This window comes from Oryza glaberrima, chromosome 10, assembly GCF_000147395.1.
Source record: "Oryza glaberrima chromosome 10, OglaRS2, whole genome shotgun sequence".
NCBI classification, from domain to species: domain Eukaryota; kingdom Viridiplantae; phylum Streptophyta; class Magnoliopsida; order Poales; family Poaceae; genus Oryza; species Oryza glaberrima.
This window is the reverse complement of record NC_068335.1, coordinates 2797258-2811288: the sequence shown is the minus strand read 5'-3', so window position 1 is coordinate 2811288 and position 14031 is coordinate 2797258. Positions and strand designations below refer to the sequence as shown.

The 14031-nt window shown below is 39.9% G+C and overlaps 1 protein-coding gene and 1 long non-coding RNA gene across 2 annotated transcripts; one reads left to right on the top strand and one right to left on the bottom strand.

The window, feature by feature from the left end:
- Positions 1 to 466: 466 nt before the first annotated feature.
- LOC127785653 (uncharacterized) lies at positions 467 to 1580 on the top strand. Its single transcript, XR_008019813.1, has 3 exons — positions 467 to 532; positions 656 to 730; positions 1218 to 1580. It is a non-coding gene; the product is annotated as an uncharacterized LOC127785653 (long non-coding RNA).
- A 9557-nt stretch (positions 1581 to 11137) lies between these two features.
- On the bottom strand, positions 11138 to 13614 carry LOC127752646 (uncharacterized). Its single transcript, XM_052278052.1, has one exon. The coding sequence runs from the start codon at positions 13334 to 13336 to the stop codon at positions 11138 to 11140; it is 2199 nt and encodes a 732-aa protein (XP_052134012.1). The 5' UTR covers positions 13337 to 13614.
- Between the last annotated feature and the right edge of the window lie 417 nt (positions 13615 to 14031).

The window sequence follows — 14031 nt, the reverse complement described above, 5'->3', positions numbered from 1 at the left end:
GCTATCCACATCAGAAGGTTTATTTTCAACAGAAGAATACCTGTTCCAACTGGTAAGGTACTGTTATATGATGTCAAAAATTGTGACTAGCTAGAGTAATCTGAATGAAAAACATAAGCAAACTTGTTCTTCACAATTAGCAGATAGAGGGATCCAAAATAAAATGATAAAAACATGCCATATTACAAACTATATATGCTGATGATATCTTTGTGCATTGTTTATCCAACTTAGGTAAGGCTGAATTCCATTATCAACAATGAGTAAACTATGTTTGTGCAGACCCATATCCATCCATTGCTCTTGCACTGCATTCAAACTGAGTCACTAGTATGTTTTGTGAATTGATTCTTGTTTTTCAGAAGAATTGAAAGGAGATCTATTTTTGGTTGGGAAAAATTGGCTCTATATGTTTCTTGATATTCTCATAGTATGATCTATTAGTCTCTCAAATGTGCTGTGATGTGGTGCAGATCCGCAAAGGATTGGAGAGATATGCTTTCAGTTTGAAGTGGAAGATATCATCAATTCGGTGAGACACGAAGCTTGACATTTTCTCAGCAGCCATGATTATCCCATACTCTCCACAATCCTTACACCAGTCTCAATTATATTGATTTACTAATGAACGTTTATTTCTAAAAACAAATTACAGATTCTTCATCTGGACCCAAACGATCCATTGCGTACAGATATGCTGGCAAGGGTGGCAGCAATGCAAATACAGGAGGTATGCTTTTTGTATAAAAGTTTCTGCCTGTTAACATATGGTTTGCTATTATGTTCATCTTAAAGTTGAAAAGTTATATGATGCAAACCTGCAATTTTGACCCACTTACACATCTCTCACCTCTGAAATATCCCACCAAGTATTGCTTCGCTAGCTTAAGTGTTTGAACTCTTTGAAGCACACCTATTTTGCACTTGATAGGAGCGAAGAGTCAAGAGCTTACCTTTTTTTTTTAATTCAAAGAAACAACGGAAAACTATACTAAAGGAAACGTAGGATATCTGTATTCTGTGCATTGATCTTTTACAGTGGATTGTTTCAAACACATTCCGAAAACCACGTTAACAATGTTATATTTCTCTTTGACTCTTTGGTTCAAGGGCTCATCTAAATTTTCTCTATACTTGTCTGTGTAAATTCATTTATTTCCACATTGGCCCATGCATCTGAATACTGGTGGAGTGATGCTGTTGCTTTGTTTGCTCAGCAAGAGGAGGGAGACGAGCAAGACGAGGCAGATGATGACGTGTAAATGTCGTCAGGTGGTTCTGTTTCCTTCGAGCTCCATTGTTAGCTCTGGACTGGATTCGCGGTCAGATGAATTGAACATAGCATATACAGGAATATACGATTGGTATAGCCATTTTTTGATTGTGGTTCTCTGTACTCTGTAACCATTGATTGAACCACCATACTGCGTAGTCAAAGGAAGAAGTAGAGAAAGAGTTGAGCCTGTTAGAAGCAGTAAAATACTTTGTACATTGCTGTACATGTTGGATCTTGGATTTCCCTGGTTTTGTTTCGTCGTGGTAGAGGGAGGTCCAGTATTTGCGGATATGTTGTGAAAAACGTTCATGTGTACCCAGAAACATTGAGATTTTGAGCCTCTTTTATCTGCTATGGCCTATACATTGGAATTCCTTGATATTTCTGCTGTCATAAGGCGATGTCTGATTTTCTATGTTCTCCGTGAGAATTGGGATTCCTATAAATGCTCCTATACCGTCACGTGGCACTATCTAATCTCACCGTCGATTTTCATTTAATTGGTGGACCTGCTATTTTATACCATTAGATTAGATCTGTATAGTTAATTTTCATTTAAATTGATGGGCCCATTACTTTAAAATAATCATTAGGTGTGTGTATATATCACCTTCCCTGTATAAAAGTGAGAATACGTACCGTCGACAAAACAAAAGGTACGTATGATTCAGAAAAAAAGAAAAGCTTCCGTTCGATTCGCCGGAATAAAAAAATTGCTCGTGTCAAAATGAGATAAAGGCAAAAAAAGAAAAAAATTAGTACAACGTATCATCGGAAGAAAAAAAATATAAAATATAATTTTCTACCATATAAAATAAAGCGAAAATCCATATGTACGTAGTGCTATCTATCTATCTATTATATACTAAATAAAATCCATTAAATTTCCTACAAACACTTCCAAACCGTCACATGGCACTCTAATAAAATAGAGAAATCTAACCATCGATATTCATTTAAATCGGTGGACTTCGTTAGATCTATCTTAGAATACCAAAACCTCCCACGTCCCCATATCCGTGTACCATGCACTTATCAATTTGTAGGCTCCCTATTCCTTTCTCTTTTTTATCCCTATCATAATTAAAATTAAAATTATCTTTATGGAAAATAATATCATAAATAGGCGTTAAAGTTTATTAAACCTCTTATAAATATTTCTAAATCGTTGTATGACATTCTTAAATTATAGAAACATCCATCCATTGGCTTCCACTTAAATATGAACACATTATTTTACATCGTTATTGATATATTTTCTAATAAAAAAACATCCCAAACCATATTCCCTTCCTCTCCATCCCTATACGCGTTTTGCTAAGCTGCCACTTGTCTTAGTTAAATTAGAAAAAAAATAAATACGAGAAAAAAAAACATCCAACCATCAGTTTTGACTTAAACATCAACACATTATATTTTAGGTCATCAGATCAATCAATTTTTTTCTAAAAAAAAAGAAACATCCCAACCCTCCCTCCATCCCCATTCCCGTGCGGTGTGCGGCCTTATTTTCTCTGTTTTTCTATCTACTAGCAAAAGTGCCCGTGCGTTGCATCAGGTGATTGGTGATGTGTACAGTGACCAAAAAGTGTTGTTTGGTTTAGACAACTAATCTGCTAAAAAATTATTTGTTTTTAGATAAATAATCTGCTCTATATTTGCGGAATATATATGGTGTTTAGTTTGGATAATTTGTAGCTTGGGAGAAAATGGGTGGACGAACAATGCGATTGTCTTTGCCCAAAAGGAAACGGATGAAAATTTGTATGATGAACGGAAATATTTATTTTTTATGTAGGTAAGTCTGATAAAATACAAGTGGAATTTTCGTACTCAATGTACTTTGAATTTCGAGAATATATATTTTTTTAAGAAACACATAAACGCGCTCACAACACGAGCATTGAGATTGACAAAGTCACTCCGGAAGCCTCAAGCACCCGTGTCAAATCAAAGATTTGAATCCAGTTTGACTGGTTCCACCATAAGAAACTATGGGAATATACATGTGTATGTTGTCTGAAAAAAATGTGTGGAGTTTAACAAATCGTAAAAATCAATCTTATTGCTTTTGTGAGAGTGAGTATTGTTTTTGAGTTACAAATTGTATTTGAAGTCAAATATTAATTAGTAGACATGAAAAGAAAATGAAAGACGATTAGATAGTGAGGGGAAAAAATTAAAAAAAAAGAGCGGACAGGAACAAAGAGAAAAAAAAAGAAGAGGGGACGGATCGAGAATTTTTTTTATTATTTAAAAATTTTAATAAATAGATGCAACGGGTAAAATAAAAATATAACAAATATAAAAATATTAGATTATTAGGATTTTAGTTTTTCTTGATACGAGCCCTTAAAAGATATATTCCTTAGAAATAAAAAAGTTGTAAAAAAAAGAAAAAAAGGTCCATTAGCCCTTTCTTTTCTAATTCAAGTGAGCGAACCATGAGTCCATGATGGCGACCACCCGAAGCAACAGCAATGACATCACAACACAGCCATGAGCGACGTACTCATGTCGTTCATGTCTCTAGTGAGCCCCGGCGACGATGGAGACCCATGACCGAAGCGAAGCCAGCTAGCTCGTGTTGCACGGTGCACTGGTCTAAGCGAGAGATGTGAGGGCGACTTGGTGGAGTGATGACGGAAAAGCTTCCATGCGGAGTTAGCTGATGCCACGGTGTAAGAGAAGGAGGTGGGAGACCAGCTTGTCGGGGAGACGGGAGCCAGATACCCAGAGCGGACGACACGTGTGACATGGCGGCGGCGACGACTGAGGCAAGCGCTCTGATGGCGAGGTCGCTGCTCGTGATGTCGTGCGTGGCGTGCCTCAACGACAACCCGCACTAATTAAAATAATTAATTAGTGCAGGTAAAATAATTAATTATTTTTTTGTAAAAGGGGTATTTCGCCAGATACCCAGAGCGGACGACGCGTGCGACGTGGCGGCGGCGACTGAGGCAGACGCTCTGATGGCGAGGACGCTGCTCGTGATGTCGTGTGTGGCGCGTCTCGACGACGAGGACATAGGGGCCGGAGGCAACGTGGAGAAGGCGTGGCGACGAGCAGGTGGCCAGTGCCCAGTGCCGATGCAAAGTACCAGGTGATTGATCGATTTTATTGGATTGCAATCTCATGGTCCCCTTCAAGCTGATTTTATCGTGGTTATTCGTCCGATTCAGGGTCCAGATCGAATCCATCCTTGTTTTTTTCCCTTCGTTCTAGTAGCGCCTTGGCTGGTTGCATTGCTCATATCGGATTGCGAGCAAGGAACGAAGGACGAACGCCAACACAAATGTGCGTACGGTCGAAAAATGGATTTACGGACAAAAAATTAGGTGACAAACGAAAAATTACTAATTTTTTAAGTAGTTAAGATAAGATATACCGCTTTTATAAATAAAGTAATAAGTTATAAATGGTTTTCTTAAGGGGCATTTGCAAATTTGCTATCGGCTTTTTAATTTTTAAAAGGATGTCACTCGAATGATAGTTCTATTGGTATTTTTATAATTTTTTAGTGCCATTTTTTTTAATAACGTTTAAAAATGATAAATTTATAAGGGACGCACAAAATCAAAATTGAACAGTGTTGCGGAGCCCAGTTGACTCTACCCCTACAGAGCACACGTCACCTTGCCACATGTGGGCCAATCCAAGCACACATCTCAAAGAATATCTAACGACAAAAAAATCGCATGATGCAGACCACGGAAATCTGTCGACAGCTAGTTAGCAATAACCGCTCGGGGAGAGAGAGAGAGGAGAGACCGAGAGAGAGCGCCGTGCGCGGTGCGCCTCGATTCTTCCGCCGATACTAATCTCCTCATTTTCCTCTCCTCCACCACTCATCCTTTTCTCTTATCTTCTCTTTTTCTTCTTCTCTCCTCAGCCCTCCATCTCCGTCCCTATCCCCACGGAGGCGTCGCTCCCTAGAGCCGGCGGTGCCCTTCCTCCGAGACGGCGGCTCAGCCGTGCTCTCCCTCTACCTGCGACCACGCCGTGGCGCCTCCTCTCTCCCTCTCCCTCTACATGCGACCCCACGCCAAGGCTGCCTGGCGAGCAGCGGTCTGCGACGGGCTGGGGAGCAGCGGCCGGCGAGCTACTCCTCGACGTCGGCGGCGCTCCTTCTGCGAGCGGCGACGGGCGGCGGCGTCTCTCCGCCCCTCGCCTCTTCTCCCTCGCCATGGGGCCGTGTGAAGGCTCGACTGTAGCGGGCGGCGGCGCCCTCCCTTCCGGCGGGAGGGGAGGCGGCGGACAGGGGCGGTGCCCTTCCCTCCGCCGGATCCAGCGGGAAGGGGGAGGGGAGCCGACGGCGGCCCGCCGGTGTCCCAGCGGCGACGGCACCCTCCCCTCCGCTGGATCCAGTGGGAGGGGAGCTGGCTGCGGTTCTGTGGCACCTTCTCCTTCGATCTAGTTGCATTGCAATTTTTGGACATATTTGTGTATATATGCTCCAGTTTTTCCTTTCTCCTTCTATTTGTGTGATGAAATTTCAACTGTGATTTTTTCTGGGGGGACGGACGAAAAATTAGATTAAGATAAGATAAGATTTGAATTTGATTTGGGTTTTCATGTATTCGGTCATACAATTGAATTAGGGTTCTTAATTTTGGAAATTTTGGGGGAAATTTTAATCTGATTTATTCCCTCTTCTCCAATTTCTTTCTTCTTCCCGGCGAGGCCGTGTGGCAGATTTCCCACTCCGATTGCCCTACCTAAATACAATCAGATGATGAACGAAAGAAGCGGAGTCGTGGCTATCGCATCTTGCGGACGAAGGGACGAACGAAAATTGAGGTGATGATTGGAAAAATACCAATCTTTTAATTAGTTAAGATATGATAATTAAAATTATTTTTATGGGCGAAGAAAAGACCACAAGAGAATCTCCATCTATTAGGTCTAGCCAGTTATTATTTTTTTAAGTGAAAACAATAACTTAATGCCCATATTGACTGTATTTAAGTGCTAACAAAAATTACATTATGGACCCATATCCATATTGAAGCCTCTACTTACTAATGGTAAAATTTACTACAAGACATAAAAAAAGTGTAATTAGGTAAGAGATACTGCAAGAACGTATATCTGCTATGGGACACTGCAAAAAAACTGGTAATTAGCTGTTGGATACCTGCGGCATTACTTTGTTATATCCAATGGAAAAGGGGAGATAAACAATTGTGAAAGTATGATTTTGCCCCTTCCAAGTGTGGATCGCATATAGCTCAGACGTCGTGGTAGTCACGACATGGGAAGTGGAGGGTATGGCATCGTGGCGTGGCGCGGTTGCGAGACTGACAGCAATAGCTTGTGCTTTGCGGCGCCCTGCTCGACATGAATCAAGAGGTGGTCCACGTTGTGCTAACCCTAAGCGTGGTGTGTGGCGGAGCATCGACACCGACATGGCCCTCGCACTGCAGCGGCGACGAGTGCAAGAACGACATGGAGCCACGGGCCTATGCGCATAGGCCCTTCTCGAAACCCCCTCCCCCACTAGACAGCCACCTCACTGTTGACTGGTGCGGTTGTAGTATCGGAGGTGTTTGCGAGCCGAACTTGGTAGGCAAGGTGCAAAATCATACTTTCGTTATTGTTTCTCTCTCCATTTCCTTTGGATATTATAAAATAATGTCACGGGTGTTCAACAACTAAATACCAGTTTTTTCGGTGTCCCATAACTGATACGCGTTCTTATGGTGTCCCCGGTTAAGTACATGTTTTTAGATGTCCCTAGCAAATTTTACCCTAAATAAAATAAAATACTAAAATTTCTCATTAAAAATCAAAATAGCCCAGCCAATTTTTTTTATAAAACTGGTAGACTCATTACTTATATCCTGTTAGACATCTAACGACTTTCTATCAACTTAATTAATTTTTTTCTAGCGTGTATACAGAAGCTATTTGCCCATACGTTTTGATATTGATGCTTTTATCAATAAATGATCATTTTAGGAGATAAATAAATAATCTTAAGATGATCATAGCGTCTAAATTATATATATGATCTATGAAGTCATGTGGCCAGTTGAACAACATACTTATCGTACTAAGCATGTTGGTTGCACCAAGGAATCTTAAGAGTAAAACAACCTGATGTCGCCTCAGCAATATATAAGCCAATTCCATATAGGAATTTAAAGACCGTATCCATTTACTTTTTGGTAAAACTTGCTACAGTACATTGTGAATTTGTGACATATAGCATGGAACAATCTACAAACATGTGATTGTTACCTGACGCTCCAGTTTAGTGGTAATTTGCTAAGAAAATACTATGGCCTCTATATTAAATTTTCTTATATAATTGGAGCGAGATAATTTAGAATGGATGCCTTTACGCCATGCCAGGTTGTAGGATCAACCCACCTATATTGAGATCAAAGCATTTCAAAGATGCTTCATATAGTGGATTTGTCCAAAAAAAATGAAGATAAAATGAAATGAAAATTAAACAAAATTTATCTAATTTTAAAATTCTTTTTGTTAGATTTATAACCCATTCTAGATAGAAATATTCAAACATTTTAGCAGGACTAAAAAATAAAAATATTTAAAATTTCAAATAAAATCTAACAAAAGAATTGGACATTCATAGGAAACACATCAATTGTTTCGATACAAAATTTTCTCATGAATTAAAAACAACACGGTTTGAAGTAATTTTAGTTCACAATTTATATGTTGCAAGTAAGCAATGTTCAAAGCATATTAAATAAGTTCAATTTTAGTTTATAATAAAGTAAAATAATATTTTGGATAGAAAACCATCTACACATGGACATTCGTAATAAAATTTTACGCACATGCCTGCGCATATGCGCGGGCTACCTTCCTAGTTTCTTATAAAATCCATGTATCATTCTTGTGCCCAAACCGTACTGGAGGAGGGAAAAACGTGTGGAATGGAAAATCATACGGAAAGCAGCATCAGTGTTTCTGCTACGAAATGAAACAATACAAACAATACATATAAAATCACTATGTGAAATCATAATTCATCAAATAGCCCTCAAAACAGAGTACCAATCAGCGGAGGCAAAGGAAATAATGCTGTGTTCTAAGAGCAAGTTTAATAGTATAGCCAAATGTTAGTAGTAGCTCCAAATCATCTATAACTAATCTAATAGTCCATTCATACAATAGTTACCTATAAAAATATACTACAACATTAATACCCGGTCCCACATCTTATGTACACACAACGTCTTGGAGTCAGTGTTGCAACTGGCTATAAATCTGTAGCCTGTTTTCTTCTCTCTCTTCTCTTTTCTTCTTGATGTATGGTTATAGCTGGCTTATAACTACTTGTTCTAAACTTCAACTCTAAACTACAACTTTCTTGTTTTCCATTAGCATTCTTTCCAAACTGCTAAACGGTTTATTTTTTTAAAAAAAATACCTTTATATATAGATTTTTTTAAAAAAATCAAAAGAATCTATTTATCTAATTTATAGTAGTTAGTATTTAATTAATCATGCATTAATAAACCACTCTTTTGCGTGCTGCTAAGGCCCTGTTTGTTTCAGCTTAGGATTATTATAATCTAGATTATTAAGCCAGATTACTATAACCAGGATTATAATAAGTTGATATAAAATAAGCTGTGAGTTGTTTGTTTGTCTGAAAGGCTAAAGTCTATAATGCCCTTGGCTATTTTGGATGTCTAAATGGCGGCGGCGTGGTTTGGGGAAGAAGACGGGGCGCCGGAGTGGGGAATGCGGCGGCGCGGCCAGGGGGTGGAGGTTGCTCTCGCACGCGTGACCAGGGGAGGAGGCGACGCCACAGATTGGGAAAGGCGGCGCTACGAGGAGATTAGGAGGCCGGATGCACGCGAGACTGGGAGAGGAGGAGCCGAGTTTGCGCGCTCGCCAAGAGAGAGGAGAGGGCTATCTGTTTGTTCGGTTGATGGCATGGGTGGATAATTTTTGTAAGTATCAAGGGGTAGTGGGTCTTTAGCCACTCAATAATCTGAAAAAAGCTCATTTAGAGGAGCTTATTAGATTATGATAATCTAGCTTACAGATTATAATAATCTATCATAATAATCTACCTGTTTGTTTAAGCTTACTCCTAATAATCTAGATTATAATAATTTTAAGCTGAATCAAACATGGCCTAATTCGCTGGACTCCAGTATGGAGTTTCTAACAGGCCCTATATCATCCATCCTCTTAACATGTTGATCTTCATATGTACTACTCCCTCTGTCCCAAATTATAGGGCACCCCTTTATAAGAAAAATCAAATTTGATAGTTTTTGACTAATAATCATACTAATTATATCTATACTAAGCATGATATATGTTATATCAATAGATTCATATTTTTCATGTGATGCTAATTTCATATTGGTTGGGAATATAGAATGAAATAAAATATTAGTCAAAGTATATTATTAAAGACCGTGTAAAAAAATATATGCCTTATAATTTGGGACAGAGGGAGTACATTGAAAGAAAAAAAACAATCATATTTTTCCCAAATATTTATCGAATGTAAACATATATAGATGTAGTGTAATTAAGCTGTATTTTGTATGTAACTTGCAAGTTATAACTTCGAAAAATGCTTTGCGGGAGGTCGTTGGATTGAATCCCCTCATCTCAGAGCGCGTTGTAATTTTTTTCTTCCCACTTGTACGAATCACAGATCATATCTAATGGTATAAAAATATGAATGTTATATACAAGTATTATTGTATTTACAATATAATTATACTATAATAATTATTTTGTATTTAACAATTGATAAATTTTCGATAGATTTATAGAAAAAGATAAAGATAAAAACGAGTAAATGATAACATTTGATAAATCCACAGCTCCGGTGCTCCTTTCTGGCTGCCCGGCTCCTTGCTCCGGCACTGGCCGTCGGAGCCTCGACGGAGGCGTGCGGCGGCGCTCGATCGGGCCTAGCGTGTGGGCAGGTGGCGCAGCCGTGGGTCCGGTTACATTTTGTGCGAAGGCGGCGCCGCATGGCGGCCGGAGCCGCGAATCCGCGACCACAGATCGCGCGAGGAGGGGCATCGATCGATTGGATTTGGAGGTCCGAAGCGTGGCGGCGCGGCGAGGTATCAATCAAGCTTTCCTCGTTCCGCTCTTTGCCTGCTCTTCCTATCCAAACTCTCACACACTGGAGATTACTCTATATTAGCTAGGATTGACGAATTCCGCATGAACCCTGCAGTAAAACCCCCAAATCTAGACATGTACTTATCTAGGATTTAAATTGCATATTGAATTTCAAGGCAGAGAACAACGATTAGTATGCATCTCCCCCTGTCTTGGCTTCCCTTGTGTGCTATATATGTTGCTGCCTGAAAGTTTGCAATGGTTTAGGTAGTTACATACTGTACTGTATGTATTACATCAAACTAAAATAGAGTCCTATGTGTCATACTGAACATAGATTGTTCATCAACAAGAGAATTTCTTAAGGAACCAATTAGGAATGGTCTATCACTATATGTAGATAGAGGTAAAAAGGGGCAGCTGGTTCATTATAATATCTGCATTTTCTAGTGAGCCTGAGAGATTCAATTACACTTACTCAGAAAAGACATAATGGGACACTGGGTGTTCCAGATTAATTACAAACCAAAGGTAAGTTCAGTTCAGAAAACGAATTACACACAACATGAGAAGAATAATCAAACTGATTGCTCTAACATGCTACTTTGCTCCTCACGCATTCCTCCAACATTACCTTGCCTCTGCTTCTGGGTCCTTAACATCACTCATTCTTCTGCTGTAAATATCATCTATTTATTGCAGCATCTCAGAATGATGTTGTAGACTTCAGTAACTGCACACTAGAGAGATTCTTGCAGCCCTGACTTACTGAAGAATGCCTTACAATAATTCAAACTCATCTTCATCACTAATAAAATATGGCAAACTGTCAATAAATGGCTTATCTTCATCACTATTACAGCATGGCAGAGCAGGCATATTGTCATACACATAGGACCGAATGGGATGGGGTGGTTCAGCGATGTCGATGGTGCCCTCAAGCATGTCAATGACCTTCCGCATGGTGGGACGACGGTCTGCATTGAATTGCATACACCACATGGCCGTTATCACCATGCGCTCTGCAGTGGCCACACTTCTGGTAGCATCATCAGCCTCTGCCTGGATAATGTGTGGATCCAGGCAGTCCACAATTCGCTGCTTTAGATGAGCTTCTGGGAACACTATATTGAGAAAGTCAAATGGTTCCTTGCTGCCTGCCAACTCCTCCCAGAACATGATGTCGCGGATGCCAAAGATGATCTCCACCAGCAGTGCACCGAAACTATAGACATCAGCCTTAGCGCTCGCAGTGATGGGTTTGTGGGACAAATGGAACCTCTCCGGTGCCACATACTTGTGCTTATCTAGGATGGGAGTTGTAACGGTTCTAGTTGCAATTATTGTAGGCGTTAGCTTGGACAACTTGGAGCAAAAGCCGGCGTCCAGGAGAATTTCCCACGGCGTGATGCCATCAAATGGTTTGTCCAGGCACTCCTCGTGCAGGCATGCTATCGCGTTCGCCACCCCCAACGCAATACAGTGACGTGTGTTCATATCCAAGAGCGACCTTGCCCTTGCCCCTGTTTCTTCACCCTTCTCCACAACTAGGTAATTGCTAAGGGGACCATTGGGCACATATTCACACACTGAAATCGGATGATCCATCTCCAGGCAACAACCAAAGAGCTTGACAATGTTCTGATGTTGCACTTGAGATTGGATGGTCAGTTGCCCAACAAACTCCTCACGAGATCCACTCACGTCAGTGAAAATCTTCACTGCCACTCTGGTATTGTCATCAAGGTCTCCCAAGTAGATGTCACTACTAGAGCTTTTACTCAGAGCGGTTGAGAAGTTCTGTGTGATATTCAGTATTTCCTCCTTCGTGAAAATCTTTATGTTGCTGATGTTTTGTAGTATCAGTCCACCGTTCTTCTTAAAATTATCGATTGCGTTCCACTTAAAAATGCCAAGATTCTTTATCTTATAGAAAACTGTGCTGGAGTTGAAATTGCTTCTTTCTTGCTGGTTCTCTTTTTTCAAATCATGTCTACCTCCAGAAAAGAATTGCCAACTTGTTTTTTCTCGCCCTTGTTCAAGAGTTCTCCTGAGCTCTCGGAGATGTGCAGCCACATCATTCATTTCAGGACGTTTATCAATGTCCTCCTCCATGCAGTCTTTTGCTATTTTCCCAATACCCTCGAGAATTTTGATGTTGCTCTCGTTTGCAATGCCCACATCAAACAACTCCTGTGCACCCTTCCGTTTAGCAGAAGCTTGAACAAACCTTCTTACGATATCCTTTTCCATGTCAGCTGGCTTAGTTTTCGTAATGAGTTCAACAAGAACAACCCCGAAGCTGTACACATCACTTTTTGGTGTGAGGCGCCCCTCCCTTGCAAATGTTGGATCCATGTAGCCTATACTCCCTCGCACATTCATAGTTAGATTTGTGTTATCTGTCAACAGAATCCTTGATATTCCAAAATCAGATATTTTTGCATGGAGGTTCTCATCCAGAAGAATATTGGACAGTTTAAAATCATAATGAATGATGGGGTTGTACATAGAGTGCATGCACCATAATGCTTCCGCGCATTCTATAACAATGCTCAATCTTGTGCCCAAGGAGATTGGAGTGTCAGCATGATAAAGACAATCATTTAGGCTTCCATTAGCAGCATACTCAAGTACAATCATTGGAGCATTTTTGTCTTTACAACACCCGATCAGCCTCACTACATTCTTATGATTGACTTGCGTATGGACGATTACTTCTTTAGCAAACTCATCTAGTTTATTCACCTGTATATATCTCTTCACAGCAACCAAACGATCTTCCCCAAGAACCCCTTCATAAACCTCTCCAAAGGCACCCGTTCCAAGCTTGGTCTTGTAATTGCTTGTTATTCTTCTAATATCATCTTCTGTGAAGTAAGTTATGTTGTGATTGTTGTCCAATATCCACTTTACCTTGTCAATGTCTGGGATATAATCTCTAAGAATGTTTTCTGGGAGGTCTAATTTGTCTCCCATTATATGTTGATACCTAACAAAACAGAGCCCTGGTTAGGAATCTGAAATTCCAACACTATGATCTTCTGAAGGAACAATATGATCTGACAGACTGACACCACACAAAAGCAATTTGTTAAAATCTAATGTAAATCTGTAAACATGACGTAGATCATGGATAATGTGAAAACAGTAATAACTTCATCCTGCATGTTTTGGAGAGAGTGGATGGATTTTCCTGAATTTGTTACTAAGCTACAGAATTTTGAAGTTTTGAACAAGCAATTGCTATCCTGATGAGCGGCTCATTTGCAGATGGAGGGGAACTTACAAAATGGTGTTCCCTTAGCCAAAAAGAAAGGTACACCGTTCATGCCAAAATGTTAGGCGTTTTTGTCTTATCCTAAGTCAAACTTCTTTCATGTTGATAAAGTTTATAGAAAAATGTACCAACATCTACAACATCTAATTAGTTTTACTATACTCCACCATGAAATAAGAAGAAAAAAAAACTGTGGAAGTAAGAAGAGAGACACCCCTTTTATTTTTTTTTTCTGAAAACTTATCTGCAATAGTCCACATGTACTACTAATCCATCTTGTGTTTTATTCTTGTGAGAAAAGGTAATACAAGTCGAGAAGCGATCAGATCCAGAGCTCCAGATGAGGAAGAGTAATAATACCTGAAGATCAATCGAAATGCAGCTTTGGCTTCGT

What these genes read in the sequence shown, in the direction of transcription:
- LOC127752646 (XM_052278052.1), bottom strand. Translation starts at nt 13,336, where the DNA reads ATGGGAGACAAATTAGACCTCCCAGAAAACATTCTTAGAGATTATATC.